General features: G+C 37.9%; 2 protein-coding genes and 1 long non-coding RNA gene across 5 annotated transcripts in view; 1 reads left to right on the top strand and 2 right to left on the bottom strand.

Annotated features, from left to right (window-relative positions):
* The window catches only part of LOC127988041 (uncharacterized), a 94371-nt gene extending 88467 nt beyond the window's left edge, over positions 1-5904 (bottom strand). The window contains exons 1-6 of one of the 3 annotated variants that reach the window (XM_052590557.1): positions 5764-5904; positions 5346-5663; positions 4164-4208; positions 3872-3961; positions 3558-3619; positions 3172-3374 (exon numbers count right to left, since the gene is read on the bottom strand). In XM_052590557.1, the coding sequence (XP_052446517.1) occupies positions 3297-3374; positions 3558-3619; positions 3872-3961; positions 4164-4208; positions 5346-5663; positions 5764-5791 (621 nt within the window). In that variant the 5' untranslated portion in view covers positions 5792-5904 and the 3' untranslated portion in view covers positions 3172-3296. Of the gene's footprint in view, positions 1-3171; positions 3375-3557; positions 3620-3871; positions 3962-4163; positions 4209-5345; positions 5664-5763 lie in introns of those variants that run through there. The other 2 variants (XM_052590558.1, XM_052590556.1) reach the window with 2 other exon arrangements.
* LOC127988050 (uncharacterized) overlaps positions 4674-14619 on the top strand; it is a 39881-nt gene continuing 29935 nt past the window's right edge. Inside the window, exon 1 of the long non-coding RNA XR_008161501.1 lies at positions 4674-4816. This is a non-coding gene — a long non-coding RNA (uncharacterized LOC127988050). The remainder of the gene's footprint in view (positions 4817-14619) is intronic.
* LOC127988042 (uncharacterized) overlaps positions 6801-14619 on the bottom strand; it is a 43408-nt gene continuing 35589 nt past the window's right edge. The window contains exon 5 of the mRNA XM_052590561.1: positions 6801-6937. Coding sequence (XP_052446521.1) covers positions 6917-6937 — 21 coding nt within the window. The 3' untranslated portion in view covers positions 6801-6916. The remainder of the gene's footprint in view (positions 6938-14619) is intronic.

Here is a 14619-nt window from a genome sequence, read left to right as displayed (position 1 = left end):
TTTAAGTTGGTCTTTGATATTGTTTATTATTGCTGCTTTGTATAATACACACAGAATCCTGACTTCTCACCTATCACTGCAGAAAACATCACAATGTTCAATATGACGCATAAAACAATCTGAGCCTACTGTTTGTTTGATGTTGTGACTGATTCAGTTCTGTCTCTTTCTGATTTTGAGCAGCTTCTGCGAAGAGTTTTATTCAGAAATACCAAATATTCATCAGCGTTTTTGTAGATCTCGGACTGAAATGAAAGTAAATGTCTGTGAATCCTTCATCTACTAGATTTGCTTCCGGTTTCGCTACCGTTCGGACGTTCTAGCTTACTGCTCTGCGCTTTGCTTCTTATTTCTGTACTTTTCTCTGATTTGTCTAGGATTTAACCCTTGTATCCCACAAGGACACTGATAACACCATGCAGCCACAACAAGCACTGCTCATGGACACTATCCCGGCTGAGCCCTGCCCACAGAGCTCCTCACAGACTGACTGTGATGTATCAAAACAGCTACAAGATTCAGCAACCAAGGACGACTTTCAGGAAAACAGCCAGGGAAGCCAGGACAACATATCACAGCCACCGGAAACACCAGAGACACAGCCCCGCTCACCAGACACATTATTCCTCTTTCCAGCATCTCCACTTCTGTGCTTCTCACAGAAAATAAGCGAGTACACCATGAATCCATTTTCCAAACCGTGTTTTTAGCTTGTCCTGAATCACTAGGGTGCACCTATAATAAGTGTTTATATTCGGACTATTTTAGATTTCGGGAGCACCGCGGCAGAGTAACCCAGTACCTTTGTGATTCTTCATAGACATAAACAGAGAGAAGTAGCTCCGGCTACAATGTTCTTCCGCAAGACGCAAGCAGTTCTGTTTATTAACCGCTAGAGCGTCAAAAGTTCCCTACCGCAGCTTTAAGATAATAAATGATATTCGCTTAAATTGTGACTCTGGCAAAATATCAGTGCTGGTATTGCTAGATCTCAGTGCTGCGTTTGACACTGTCAATCATAACATACTACTAGAGAGACTGGAAAACTGGGTCGGGCTTTCTGGGATGGTACTCAAATGGTTCAGATCATACTTAGAAGGGAGAGGCTATTATCTGAGTCTAGGAGAGCATAAGTCCAAGTGGACGTCCATGACATGCGGAGTCCCACAAGGCTCAATTCTTGCACCGCTCTTGTTTAGCCTGTATATGGTGCCACTAAGTCAATAATGAGAAAAAAACAACTTGCCTATCACAGCTATGCTGATGATACCCAGATTTACCTAGCCTCATCCTCAAATGACTACAGCCCCATTGACTCCCTCTGCCAATGCATTGGTGAAATTAATTGTTAGATGTGCCACAAACACACACACACACACCCGGAGCAGTGGAGCTCATCCAAAATGCTGCTACCAGGATTCTGATTAGAACCTGAAAATCTGAGCATATCACACCAGTCGTCAGGCCCTTACACTGGCTTAACACAATCTTGCATGAATTTCAGTTTAATGAAGAGTAAATTCTGCAACTTCCTCATTTTCTGGTTGTTTAATTCATATGCAGTAAGAAGGTTAATTTTACAGTGAATCTGAGCAGAAGTGCTGCAGAACTTAAGAAGAAGAAGGAAACCACTCCCACAAAGAAGATGTGGTTAAATATTTATGGCTATATGACCCCTCTGGCACCCTGACTGCCATCTCACCAGGGCCCTGTCACCCCACACAGACATGACAGCGGTGTGTGTAAATCAAAAAGGTCAAAAACAGATGTTAGATCTGACTTTTTATGGATTTATGACTGGATTCATGATGTTTTTATCCTTCACCTGTGCAATGCATAGGTTGCTGTAAGTTGTAACATTTAAAACCTTTATTTTTAACAGTCACAACATCAGATGACACAGCAGTCTCTGATTGTTTTATACATCATACTGAACATTGTGATGTTTTCTGAAGCTATTTTATGATTGTTATTCCAGCTCAAAGTCAAAGCCTGTACGAAAAGACACCAGCAATGTCAAAATGAGGAATTGAAGCAGATTTTCTGCAGAAATGAAGAAGAGGTACAATACATCCCTTCATCTCATACAGTCTAGAGAAGTATATTCTGCTGAAAAATTAGAGTAAAACATTGTTAGCTTAATTGTTTGTGTGTATATATATATATATATATATATATATATATATATATATAAACAAAAAATAGTAATCAACTTGACTTAATAAAACAAAACACAGGTCAGTCAGTCTGGGGTTGTTCAAATCAGATCACAGATCATTCAGATTATTTCATTTCAGATTATTTCTGTTTGTGGGTCAGTCATGGCCTAATGGTTAACGAGTCAAACTTGTGGGTTCGAGTATCAGGTTCAGCAGGAAGTGTAGTGGGGCGAATGAACAGTGCTCTCTTCCTCCTTCAATACTGGCTCCCCACTTCTCTGTGTGTGTGTGTGTGTGTGTGTGTGTGTGTGTGTGTGTGTGTGTGTGTTCACTGCTGTAAACAATATTCAGTCTTATTCTGGGCATGAACTTAAAACTTACTGAAGAGTAAAAGCTGCACCAGTTGTTTAATTCATATACAATAAGATGGTTAACTTGCAAATCTGAGAGGAAGTGCTGCAAGACTTAAGAAATAAAAGGAAACCACTCCCTTCCCAAGAAGTTGTAGTTGAACTCAAAATGACTGGACAACCTACAATGTCTCTTTAAAGAGAGAGTTCACCCAAAACTAAACAACTGCTGAAAATGTGCTCACCCTCAGGACATCCAAGATTTAGATCATATTGTTTCTTAATGAGAACAGATTTGGAGAAAAAGAAGCATTACATCATTTGCTCACCAATAGATCTATTAAAGTGAATGGGTGCCATCAGAATGAGAGTCCTAATATAATGGATAAAATCATCATAATAATCCACAAGTAATCCACACCACTCCAGTCCATCAGTTAATGTCTTGTGAAATGAAAAGCTGTGTGTTTGTTACATTCACATATTACATTCACTGTCACATGATCAAACAGGAGAGCGAATAAACTCTTACTGTTACTGCATCCCAATATAATCAGATTTTAGCAACTCAGAAAGACATAAAAAACAATCAAAAACATTACAGAGTATATTATTCAAAAGCAAACGTTATTATAAAACTTGATGGACATTTTCATTGCAGACATATTTAAGTCATGTTTTATTATGAACAGACAAGGTCAAGTAATTTCATTACATGTTTAGGAAAAGTGCATAATTCTGCTCATTTGAAGCAAACAGCAATAAATCACTGTTTCACACAGGACCTCTAGATATTTGGCAGCACCTCTAGATATACAGTATCTGTTTTTCCTCTGTTACTCTCACCAAACTTCATTGTAGAAATCTAAACAAATGACAAAAAAAAATCATGCATGTTTATTTCCATTTATCAAGCCAGTTCTTTATGTTTACAAATTAATTATTTAATTAAACATTTCTTGTTTTGTTTTCTGGAATATAAAAAAAATTGCAAAAGCAGTGATAATAACCAACATTTTAACATAAACAGCAATAAGAAACATCTTACCTGATGAAAATTGGCATATTTAGGAATTTCCTTAGACAGTTTATGGTTCATCATTAATAAACCTAGAGTAGCACAATATTTGATTAAATGCTGCTACTCAATAAATAATACAAACAAAACTGTACTTAAATATTATATTTATGTATAATTCATTATTATTTTATATATAATTTATAATATTATTATTATAAATATGTTTTAATTATTTTATATCAAGTATAATATCTATAATAAATGTAAAAAATGTTTTTAAAGCTTAGATATCTTTACATCACATGGTTTAAATATATTATGGTCTTGATTTTTTAACTCACCTATCACTGCAGCAAACAGCGCAACAGTCAACAGACTTAAAATAATGATGGGAATCTGATCTTGTGTTGGATTGTGACTTCGAAGAGATTCTGTGTTTTTGAGAAAAATATCAAGTTTTATCTTCTACAGCCAGGTAAAGTAACTTCTGTAATGTTTCTATAATTATTAGAAAAATGTCCTGGTAAAGTAACTTCTATAATGTTTGAATAACTGTAAGAAAAAATTAATAAATGCCATGCATTCATGACATTTAGTTATTTATTTTGAATATATTTACTGACAGTGACTTACCAGTGATGGGCAGTGTGGTATTACTGCTGTCATCTTGAGACACTTCTTTTAGAAAAGCAAAGTATTAATTTATTGTTTGGATAGTTAGTAAACTTTTAAAATAAAGGGTATTCATCCTTCACATTTAGATTGGAAACAAATCTGCATAAATATCATTTCATAAATGACAAAAGTAATAGACAAATATAACAATGTTGTTAGTATTTTTAGAAATGTCATTATTATTAGTTAAGCAATATTTATCACTTTTGACCACAGGTGGCGCTGTCACCAAACGGATGTGGCGTGGTCTGTATGAGGTGTCAATATGTCAAAGCTTTGCAGAGATACAGCCTCAGATACAGTTTGAACACAAGGTGGTGCTGCCCCCAAACATTTTGAGTCCCATCAGAGCATAGTGCTGAATATACACATCGAGTTTCATTATGCCAATGCATTGGTAAAATATAGCTTTTTATGACAACATTCAAAATGGATGACGCCCAAAATGGCTGACATGGGAAAACTGGTTATGGTTCGAATCGGCATGCTCCAGTGAATCTAAAGAGACCAGTTTTGATTTTTGGCCAAATCATTCAAACGTTATAAGCAAAAATAGCAATTTTACAAATGTTCTGACCACTAGGTGGTGCTGTGCTGAAATTTAATCTCAGGTCATGGTTGTGATGTCATGGACTAAGATTTGGTCTGAATACATTAAACCATTGAGGAGATACAGCCTTACTACTGTTTTCACAAAATAAAAATTCTATCACACGTTTTTCGAAAATGGTTAGACAAATCAACTTAATAACTCCATAACTTTTTTCAGCATGGTCTGAAGAGGATCTGGTTAAATTTTCGTGAAAATCAGAGCAACATCGGGAATTTTGTACTAAGTTCTTCATTAAATAACGGAAAAATAACAGAAAATGACATCACATCGTGTAACATCACAATGATTGGTATGAAGCACGAAACTATGAAAGGCTGCTGTGTATTCTGACATTGCGAGTTATTTTTCAGTTCTGTCTGATTGTGATCTCGAGCAGCTTGTTTGGAAATACCAAACATACGTACATTTTTCATTTACCTCTGATAGAAATAAAGGTTAAAATACAAATTTAACACAATATGTAGATAATAACTACTTATATGTATAACAACTGATCAAACTGTAGAGATAATTTTAAACACACTTACCATTGATGTAAAGTCTGGTGCCATTGCTGATCTGTAGAGTTTTGTCTGGTTTTACACAATAATATATTCCTAATTCATTCATAGTTACGTTCATTATAAATAATCGGCTAAAAGTAAGTGATGAATATTTGTTTCTTAGCCTTTTGTCTGTTTTAGATTGTGTTGTGTAAGTTCGCAGTATCAACAGAGGAGAGTCTGTCAGTTTCTGGAAAACCCAATAAATGTCTTTTACATCAATCTGACAGTCTAAAGTCACGTTTGCCCCTAAATTCACCAGTTTATCAGTTAAACTCTCTGTAGTCTGACACACCAGCAGACCTACACAAAAAAACAAACATATTATTCAGATTATTTATATTAAACACATGACAATAAAATAATAAAAACAGAACAAAATCTTGAATTAACTTCAACTTACACAAGAGTAAAAGCTGCACCGTCCTCATTCTCTGGTTGTTTAATTCATATGCAGTTAGGAGGTTAACTTTACAGTGAATCTGAGCAGAAATGCTGCAGAACTTAAAAAGAAGAAGAAGGACACCACTCCCACAAAGAAGATGTGGTTAAACTTGAACTGACTGGACAACTCACTATTCTCCACACTTCCAAAGACTGTAGAAAAAAGGTTGATGTCAATTCTACAGGTTGTGATTCGCTAACCGTACAGATAATTCTGGCAACTTCAAAATATATAGCGACAAATGGTACACCCTAAAAAGTATTAGAAATGTTAACCAAACATAACAGTTAGTACATAACTGTGATTGCCATTAGTGAGCCTTTAAGGCATATAACTTTTGATTATATAATGATTCAGATGAATTATTGCAAAACAAACACATATTTTATTTTCTGAAAGCCGGGATGAATGAGTAAAAAGTTACTGCATGCCGTCAGTCACCTCTCAGATACCAAATACAGACATTGGCATAACATTAATACCAGATTAGATACATAGTTTTAAGAAAAATATGATTATGTATTCATTATATAGTAAAAGAGGATGTGAAAACCATCTCTTCAAGGGCCTTTAAGTATTTAAGATCAATGAAATACCACAAATGCCACAAAAACACAAATGCACAAATGCCAAAAATGCACAAATACTCAAATCAGCTGGTTAATGAACACTAGAAATGACCACAGCAAGTTCTGAAAAAAAAAGTGATTATCAGTCTTGTTTGTTGCATCCAGATATTACTTTCACTTGTCACCTGATCAGTTAGGGGAGTGAATAATAATTGCTGTCACTCAAAAAGAGAAGTAAACAAACGATCTAAAACATTACAAAGTTGATTCATAGCACAAGGAAACTTTATTTGAAATCTTACATGACATTTTAATTTTAGACAGATTTCAGTCATTTTTATTACAAAAAGGCAAAAGAAAATCCTGTTTTAAAGTGTAAATATTTTGGGTAACAATTCTGATAATTTGAAGCAAACAGTGATAAATCACCACAATCTCTCAGTATGAAGGTGTTTCATACACAGAGTTTGACTGAACTTCAGGATCTGTCGTTGGATCTGAGGAGAAACAGTGCTGCTGATCTGAACAGATCTTACTCCTCTCTAATGCTCACTGACGTTCACCTAAACAATAATACAACAATAATAATCATTCATACAAATTGTACAGGTTTCATATAAATGTTTAATATAAATACATTTTTCTAATAATAATAATGTTGATATTTTAATAATAATCAGATGTATTGCCAGTGATGTACAGGCTTTTATGATCACCGTCCTCTTCAGACACTTCTTTTAGAAAAGCACAAGTAAAGTCATTTAATGTATCGCCTAAACTGGGCATTTATTCTTGCCACTGAGATTGCAAAACAGTTTTGCCTAAATAATAATAATAATAATAATAATTGCAGTTTGTCACTTACCAGCGGTGTGCAGTCTGATCCCATCACTGATCTGTAGAGAAAAGCCTGGTTTTATACAGTAATAATGTCCTAAATCATCAACGCTGACATTATCGATTACTAAACGGCTTCGGTCTCCTTCTGAATATCTCTCACGGAATATTCAGTCTTTTCTGATCCAAAATTTTAGAGTATTATCTCTGGAAGAGCTGGTAGTTTCATTTAAAAACTATGTAGCAGCTTTACATTTAAACTCACAGGCTAAAGTCACATTGTGTCCTAAAACGACCTGCTGATCAATTAAAGCTTCTGTGGACTGACTCCACACACACAGACCTGAAGAAAAAAGTGAAAGTGAAAGGCATGACATTTGCAAAGTATGGAAACCCATACTCAGAATTGAGGGATTCAATGCCTTACTCAAGGGCACTTCAGCCATGGGATTCAATGTGTATTGAGGGTGGAAGAGAGCACTGTTCAATCACTCCCCCTCCACCTACAAGTTGTAATGATATTCAAATCTCCATATTCATCGGGAAGAAGGAGGCGGGAACCGGCGCACAATCAAAACATTTTTATAACTCAAAAATAAACACAAAACAGCGCACCAGCCCCTCACGGACGACTGGTGCGCACAAAATAAAAAGCAAAACATAAAATAATGTCCCAGGCCTGGTCCTCTCTCCAGTTTTATATCCTTCCATCTCCTACGTGGGACTCGAGACCGGCGGTGGGGCGCAGGTGCAGCTCATCTCCAATCACTACACCTAGCCTCACTCATTGTTCCCACTCTTCTCGGCCACCGCCCCACTCAACACATACCCCCATCTCCCCTCGCAGGCCGGGGGGTACTCCCGAGACTGCGCTCGTGAGTGGAGGGAGTGCAGGGGGGATTCCTCCGAAGTCCACGATCATCTGCATTGTTTTGAGAGTGTTCAGCTCAAGGTTGTCAAGACTGCACCAGACAGCCAGCCGCTCAACCTCCTGTCTGTAAGCAGACTCATCACCATCCTGGATGAGGTCGATGACTGTAGTGTCATCTGCAAACTTCAGGAGCTTGACAGAGGGGTCTTTAGAGGTGTGTTCTTGTGTTACTGATTCACCAGAAGAGGGCACTATGGGTTACTAGTTGGTACCTATAAAAGGTGTAGAAGAACAATTAAATGTGAGCACCTGTGTGGCATACAGGCTGTGTTTGTAGTTGGCCTTTGATGCTAATAAATCTTTGAATATGTAACTTCTGGAATCTGACTCTTCATGCTTACCTGGACTTGAAACGCTACAAAATTGGCGATGAGGATTTTACCTTTATGAATGAAAGATGGCTGCAGTTGCATCATTTCCTACCCCATTTCTGCCATGTCCAGGTGAGCCTTCGATATCCTTTGATGTTTGGCTAAAGATGTTCAGAAATTATTTATTGGTCATTAATGCATCTGGATTTGAATGGCCTGTTGCACGAAAGAAAGCTTTATTTCCCAAAGCTTTTTGTTTGGGCACAGAAGGTCAGAGATTATTTTATACTTTGCCAAATCAAGGAAAGACGATGGAGGAAGCTATTGAGGTTTTACAAGCATACTTTGTTCCTCAACGGAATGTAATTGCAGAATGGCATACTTTTAGAAAACGAGCTCAAGTACCTGGCGAAACAGTCCTACAATATGTAACCTCACTCCGAGATTTAGCAGTTTGGATCAAATCTTGATGAAATGTTACATGATCAATTAGTAGAAAATATGTCCAGTCATCGTATTAGAGAAAAACTGTTGTTGGAAACTGATTTGACTCTTAGTAAAGCCATCATAATTGCTACTCAAATTGAAGCTGCTGGTGAACAAATTAAAACTATATCAGATGGGAAGCTGGTGCCTGTGCAAGCAATACAAGATAAGTCTAAGGCAGTCGTTTGTCAGTATAAAACTAAATAATCTGCATCTACACAGCCTTCTGTTTCCTTTAATACTTCTTCTAAAGCTTCTAAGATGACTTCAGTCCATGCATGTTATCGTTGTGGATCATCCAAACATCTTGCAAATGATTCTAGATGCCCTGCTGTTTCAGGAAAATGCCATAATTGTCAAAAGTTTGGACATTTTTCAAGAGAATGTCGTTCACAAGAAACCTGCTCTGTACATTAAATTTAATTTGCGAGAACTTCAAATTTTGTACATGCAAAATGTGCTAACTGATAAGATTAGGTGTACTGCTACAATCACAACCGCTTCTGCTTCTGTACCTATGGAGTTGATAGTGGATTCTGGGCTCTCTGTTTCCATTTTGTCAAAATCTGTGTACGAGACATACTTAAAGAAAGATGCCTTGCTGCCTCTTCCTGTTATATTGGTGACTTATTCCCGGGATCCAATACCAGTGCTTGGATGCTTACCTGTTACTGTTACCAAGAATAATGTTAACTGTGAGACTTCATTTTTTTATAGTCGAGTCAGACAAAGCTCTTCTCGGAATGGATTTAATTAATGGTCTGCATCTTCACTTATGAGGATTTTCTGTTCTGATAAAATCTGCTCAACCTCCAGCACACGTGTTTTCAAATGTTTACCATTGTCTGCTCGTAATGCTGTTTCTGAAGAACTTCAACATCTTCTTAACCTAGGTGTTATTGAGAAAGTTGATGCATCACCTTGGGTTTCACCAATTGTAGTAGTGCAGAAAAAATGAGGAGGCATTCGCATGTGTTTAGATTCACGAGAAGCATTATCAAAGAAACCTGTGCTTCCATACCACCTCAGCAGTGCCACAAACTGATTACCTCTATTCCACACTGAATTGAGGCAGTGATTGAAGCAAAAGGAGCCCCAACCAAGTATTGAGTACATGTACAGTAAATTAACATACTTTCCAGGAGGCCAACAATTCAATTTTTTTTGTGTTGGTTTTATGAAGTGTTCCAATTTGTTGAGATAGTGAATTGTTGGGTTTTTGTTAAACGTGAGCCAAAATCATCACAATCAAAAGAACCAAAGACTTAGACTACTTCAGTCTGTGTGCATTTAATTAATTTAATACATGAGTTTGAGTTTAATTACTGAAATAAATGAAATTTTCCACAACATTCTAATTTATTGAGATGCACCTGTACATGAGGGATCAAAATATAATAAAAAAATAAAAGCAATCAGATGCAGTCTGCAGATTTTGACTTTTTACTTCAGTGGAAATTGGAAATGTTCAAATATAAAATGTAAAAGTCTTTCAAATTTATTTATAACTTTTACCCTATTATTATCAGCCTATCATGCAATGTTTTGTTGCTGTCATGAGGTTTTAGGTTATTATGTGTAAAAGTCGATGAAATGTTTAGTTTAGTCCAAGACAGATTTAATTTTATGAGGAAGTTATGCGATTCATTTCCATTAAGTAGTGGATTTTGGATGATTCATTTACCCTAAACACTTGTGCAACCTCCAGATGTGGACACACAATGTTCACTTCTTGTTTGCTGTCCATACCAGATTTCATGAAAACTAAAATGAGCATGTCAGCACATTTTGGTTTCTTTCCTTTAAAGTTGTACACGATTTTGATGACTAAAATAATCTCTTTATTTTTATAGGATGATATCACAAACACAGAGAACATTGGTGGGGAAAGTTACTTTTAAAAGTAATGCATTACAATGTTGCATTACTCCATAAAAAGTAACAAATTGCATTACCCAGTTACTTTTTATGGAAAGTAGTACATTGCTTTATTTTGCACTGCTTTTTTTTCACCTGGGCTAGACTTGCTTATTTATTTTAAATTGAAGATAATACAAGAAATAAGAGTTATATTTTTGGCAACTGTAAAGGCCCTCTTACACCAAAAGTGAATTGAATAATCCTCAGGCTAAAGGAAGTGCTTTTGGTCTCGCTGACTCTCAACTTCTGTCAACACAGGGGTAGCAATATGAACACTTGGCAATAATTTTAATAAATCGAAAGAGGTGAGCAGGCTTCACATCAACTGCCTCGAGATGATTGCAATTCAACGAGCCTGCCAGAGCTTCCTGTCAGACCTAAAGAACCACCACGTGCTGGTCAGATCAGACCGCATGACAGTGGTGTCTTACATAAATCACCAAGGTGGGCTGTCATCGACGCGTCTCTTCAGACTAACGCCGCGACTGATGTAATGGACCCAGAGCAACTTGGGGTCCCTGAGAGCAGTGCATTACCGGGCAAACTGAACAAGGGCGCGGATATGCTGTCAAGAAGCGGAGTCTCCTCAGAAGAGTGGAGGCTCCACCTGCAGACTGTTCAGAAGATAAGGGATGTCTTTGGCAAAGCGGAAATAGACCTCTTCGCCTCAAAAGACAACTCTCATTGCCCCAAAATAATTTTTCCAAGATCGAGGACGCGTTGTCCCAAGACTGGCCCAACCGTCTTCTTTACACTTTTCCTCCGGTTCCTCTGATTCCCCAAGTAATCAGGCGGGTCAGGGAACAGAGATGCAGGGTTCTTCTTGCAGCCCCACTCTGGGAAAATCAGCACTGGATAGCCAACCAGTCACAGATGCTGACTGCGGCCCCATGGCCCGTTCCTCTGAGACGGGACCTCCTTTCTCAGGCGGACGGAACGCTTTGGCATCCGCACCCAGAGATGTGGTCTCTGCACCTTTGGTCGCTCGACGGGAACCCACAAGACTCCCTGAGCGTGTGCTAAACACAATTGCACAGGCTAGAGCTCCGTCTACACGACCCATCTATGCCTCCAAATGGTCTGTGTTCTCATCTTGGTGCTCAGACCATGGTGAAAACCCGACCTCCTGTGACATATCAGGGATACTGTCATTTTTACAAGAGCTCTTGGAGAAGGGATGATCCTCCTCCACGCTCAAGGTCTACATAGCGACTATAGCGGCGTCACATGCCCTTATAGCAGGCCAGTCAGTAGGCAGAAACAACTTAGTCGTCCGATTTATGAGAGGTACTAGAAGGCTTCATCCGCCTTGCCCTTCCACTGTCCCTTCATGGGACCTGCCCACAGTACTGAGAGCCCTAAAGAGGGCCCCCTTTGAACCGCTACAGTCCATAGGCCTTAAGGCCCTGTCGCAAAAGACCGCACTGCTGTTGGCACTAGCGTCTGTTAAGCATGTGGGCGATTTGCAAGCACTCTCGATAAGCCCTAATTGCCTAGAATTCCGGCCTAACGACTCAAAGGTCGTCCTGAAACCAAGGCATGGCTATGTACCAAAGGTGCTCTCCACATCTTTCAGAGCACAAGTGGTCACTCTCTCTGCATTACAAAACACAGAGGACGATCGAGAGCAGCTCTTCATATGCTTTGGAAACCGCGCCAGAGGGTTACCGTTCTCAAAGCAAAGGCATTCAAAGTGGATTGTGGATTCAATCCAGCTAGCCTACTCTTCTTTGGGCCTGCAAAGCCCAATTGGAGTAAGAGCCCATTTGACAAGAGCAGTGTCTTCATCCTGGGCATGGTCTAGTGGTTTGACTATTGCAAAAATTTGTGCTGCCGTCCACATTTGCTAGATGTTATAATTTAGACATCCCGGCACTTCATACTAGGGTACTTTCTGTGTAAAGGTTACCTTTTGTTCCTCATTTACTCATGCTCTTGGCCATTCTTTGCCCAAGACTCAAGCTCTGCTTATATGCACTCTGTCCCTTTGGTACTGAGGCGATACGAACACGGGATGTTCAGGCTAGGCCAGACGTAACCTCATTGAGCTTATTTCAGGGAACCAAGGTTACGTTAGTAACAGAGTAAGTTTTTACAAGAAATTATATCAGTTATTTACCTCTATAAGCGATTTTACTCTATCACAGGCATGTGACCAACAAGGGTATCTTGAACTGAAATGAACCATAATCACGCCGTTCACTGACATTTATAACTACTTGTTATAAAAATGGAAATAAACCATTTACTGCAACTAAATATCTTATTTTGGAGGGTTTTTTCATATACATACATACTTTTTACCACTGATTATATTGTAATAAGTACTGTTTTTAATATGCTGCTGCTACCGCCTTTAATTCTCGCCAGTGTGGTCTGGCACCAGAAGACAACACACCAACACGACTTCAATTATAACAGGTAATTTTATTGATAGAAGGGACTGCAGGAGGGTCTAACCTCCACTTTAAAAGCCTTAAGGCAGTGTACCACAAATTCAATCCATCGGTGACAATCCATAAAATCCACTATAAACCGTGACACTTCAAACTCAAATAAAACCACATCTCAAACAGACTGGAGGTTGAAGGAGATTGCAGTCCGTGGAACTCCACTTGTTGCATTCCGATCAGCAAAGGCCAATACGAGCCGCGTGTAATCAGTCTCACAAGGACTTATGCACATACTAATCTCATCCGCAGAAACAGCAATCAGTCTGGTCAGAACGGGATTGGTCCATACGCTAGCGTGCTCTGACCGGTGTTGTGTAAGTTGTACCGTGGGTGGAGTTAACATGAATATTCATTAGTTCCCTTATTGTGGGCGTGTCTTTGAAACAACGTGCAAACGAATGGAACTGAAAATATCAGTGCAAGCTCGTCAAATCTCTATTTGTTTTAATGGATTATTTTGAACAGGTAACGAAGTGTCTATGTTAAGCATTAATATAGCATTAACTGCAACAGTGCCAAAACAATGGATAGTTTGTGTAATATGATAAATTGTCTTTCATGTTCTGCTTGATTGTTTACAGGCACACAGAAAAACAATCAATAAGCTAAATTAACCTATCTTACTTAATATAGTTTTTACTGTTTGGTGTATTTCGCTTTTTATATATTTCATTTGTGGGGCTTTATTTTTAATAGTTTCCTTTGATTAGACTACTTAGTTGTCATTGGAGAGAGACTAGTACAATTTGTATACAAAGCCTGAAACAAACCTCTACAAATGTATCTGTGTCTTAATAAAATCGGTGTGAGCATCCTGTGTCATGCTTTCTTTAATCTTTTTTTTTTTTTTTTATAACCAGTTTTTACCAGCCTTCACAGCCCCATCGGTGTATTTATTATTATAAATGCACATTTACTTCTGTCACATATTTTATCCTATTACTAAGATTTTAAAGTATCTTCTGCAGAGTGAGTCATGCAACATTAAAACAACGTGAGTTAATTTTTATATTTAAATGAACAGTCTTTTTAAAATGGAAACATTTTCTCTTGTCTCTTCTTTGACCATAGGCACTGAAAAACAACTTCATCATGTCATGTTTAAGAATAGTGAATAGTGATCCATTGTGTAAATAATGTTTAACATTTGAACATCTTATTCAAATACAATTTCACATTTTACAACTATTACATACAATGAAACCCAAATGTTTCTTTGTCAGCCAAACTGTTATCCTGTCGCTAAGCAATTTTGGGCGTGGCATGGTTGTTGGTGCCAGACGGGCCGGTCTGAGTATTTCACAATC

This window comes from Carassius gibelio, chromosome B22, assembly GCF_023724105.1.
Source record: "Carassius gibelio isolate Cgi1373 ecotype wild population from Czech Republic chromosome B22, carGib1.2-hapl.c, whole genome shotgun sequence".
Taxonomy (NCBI): Eukaryota; Metazoa; Chordata; class Actinopteri; order Cypriniformes; family Cyprinidae; genus Carassius; species Carassius gibelio.
Note: the sequence above shows the minus strand (reverse complement) of the source record. Positions and strands in the feature narration are given on the sequence as shown.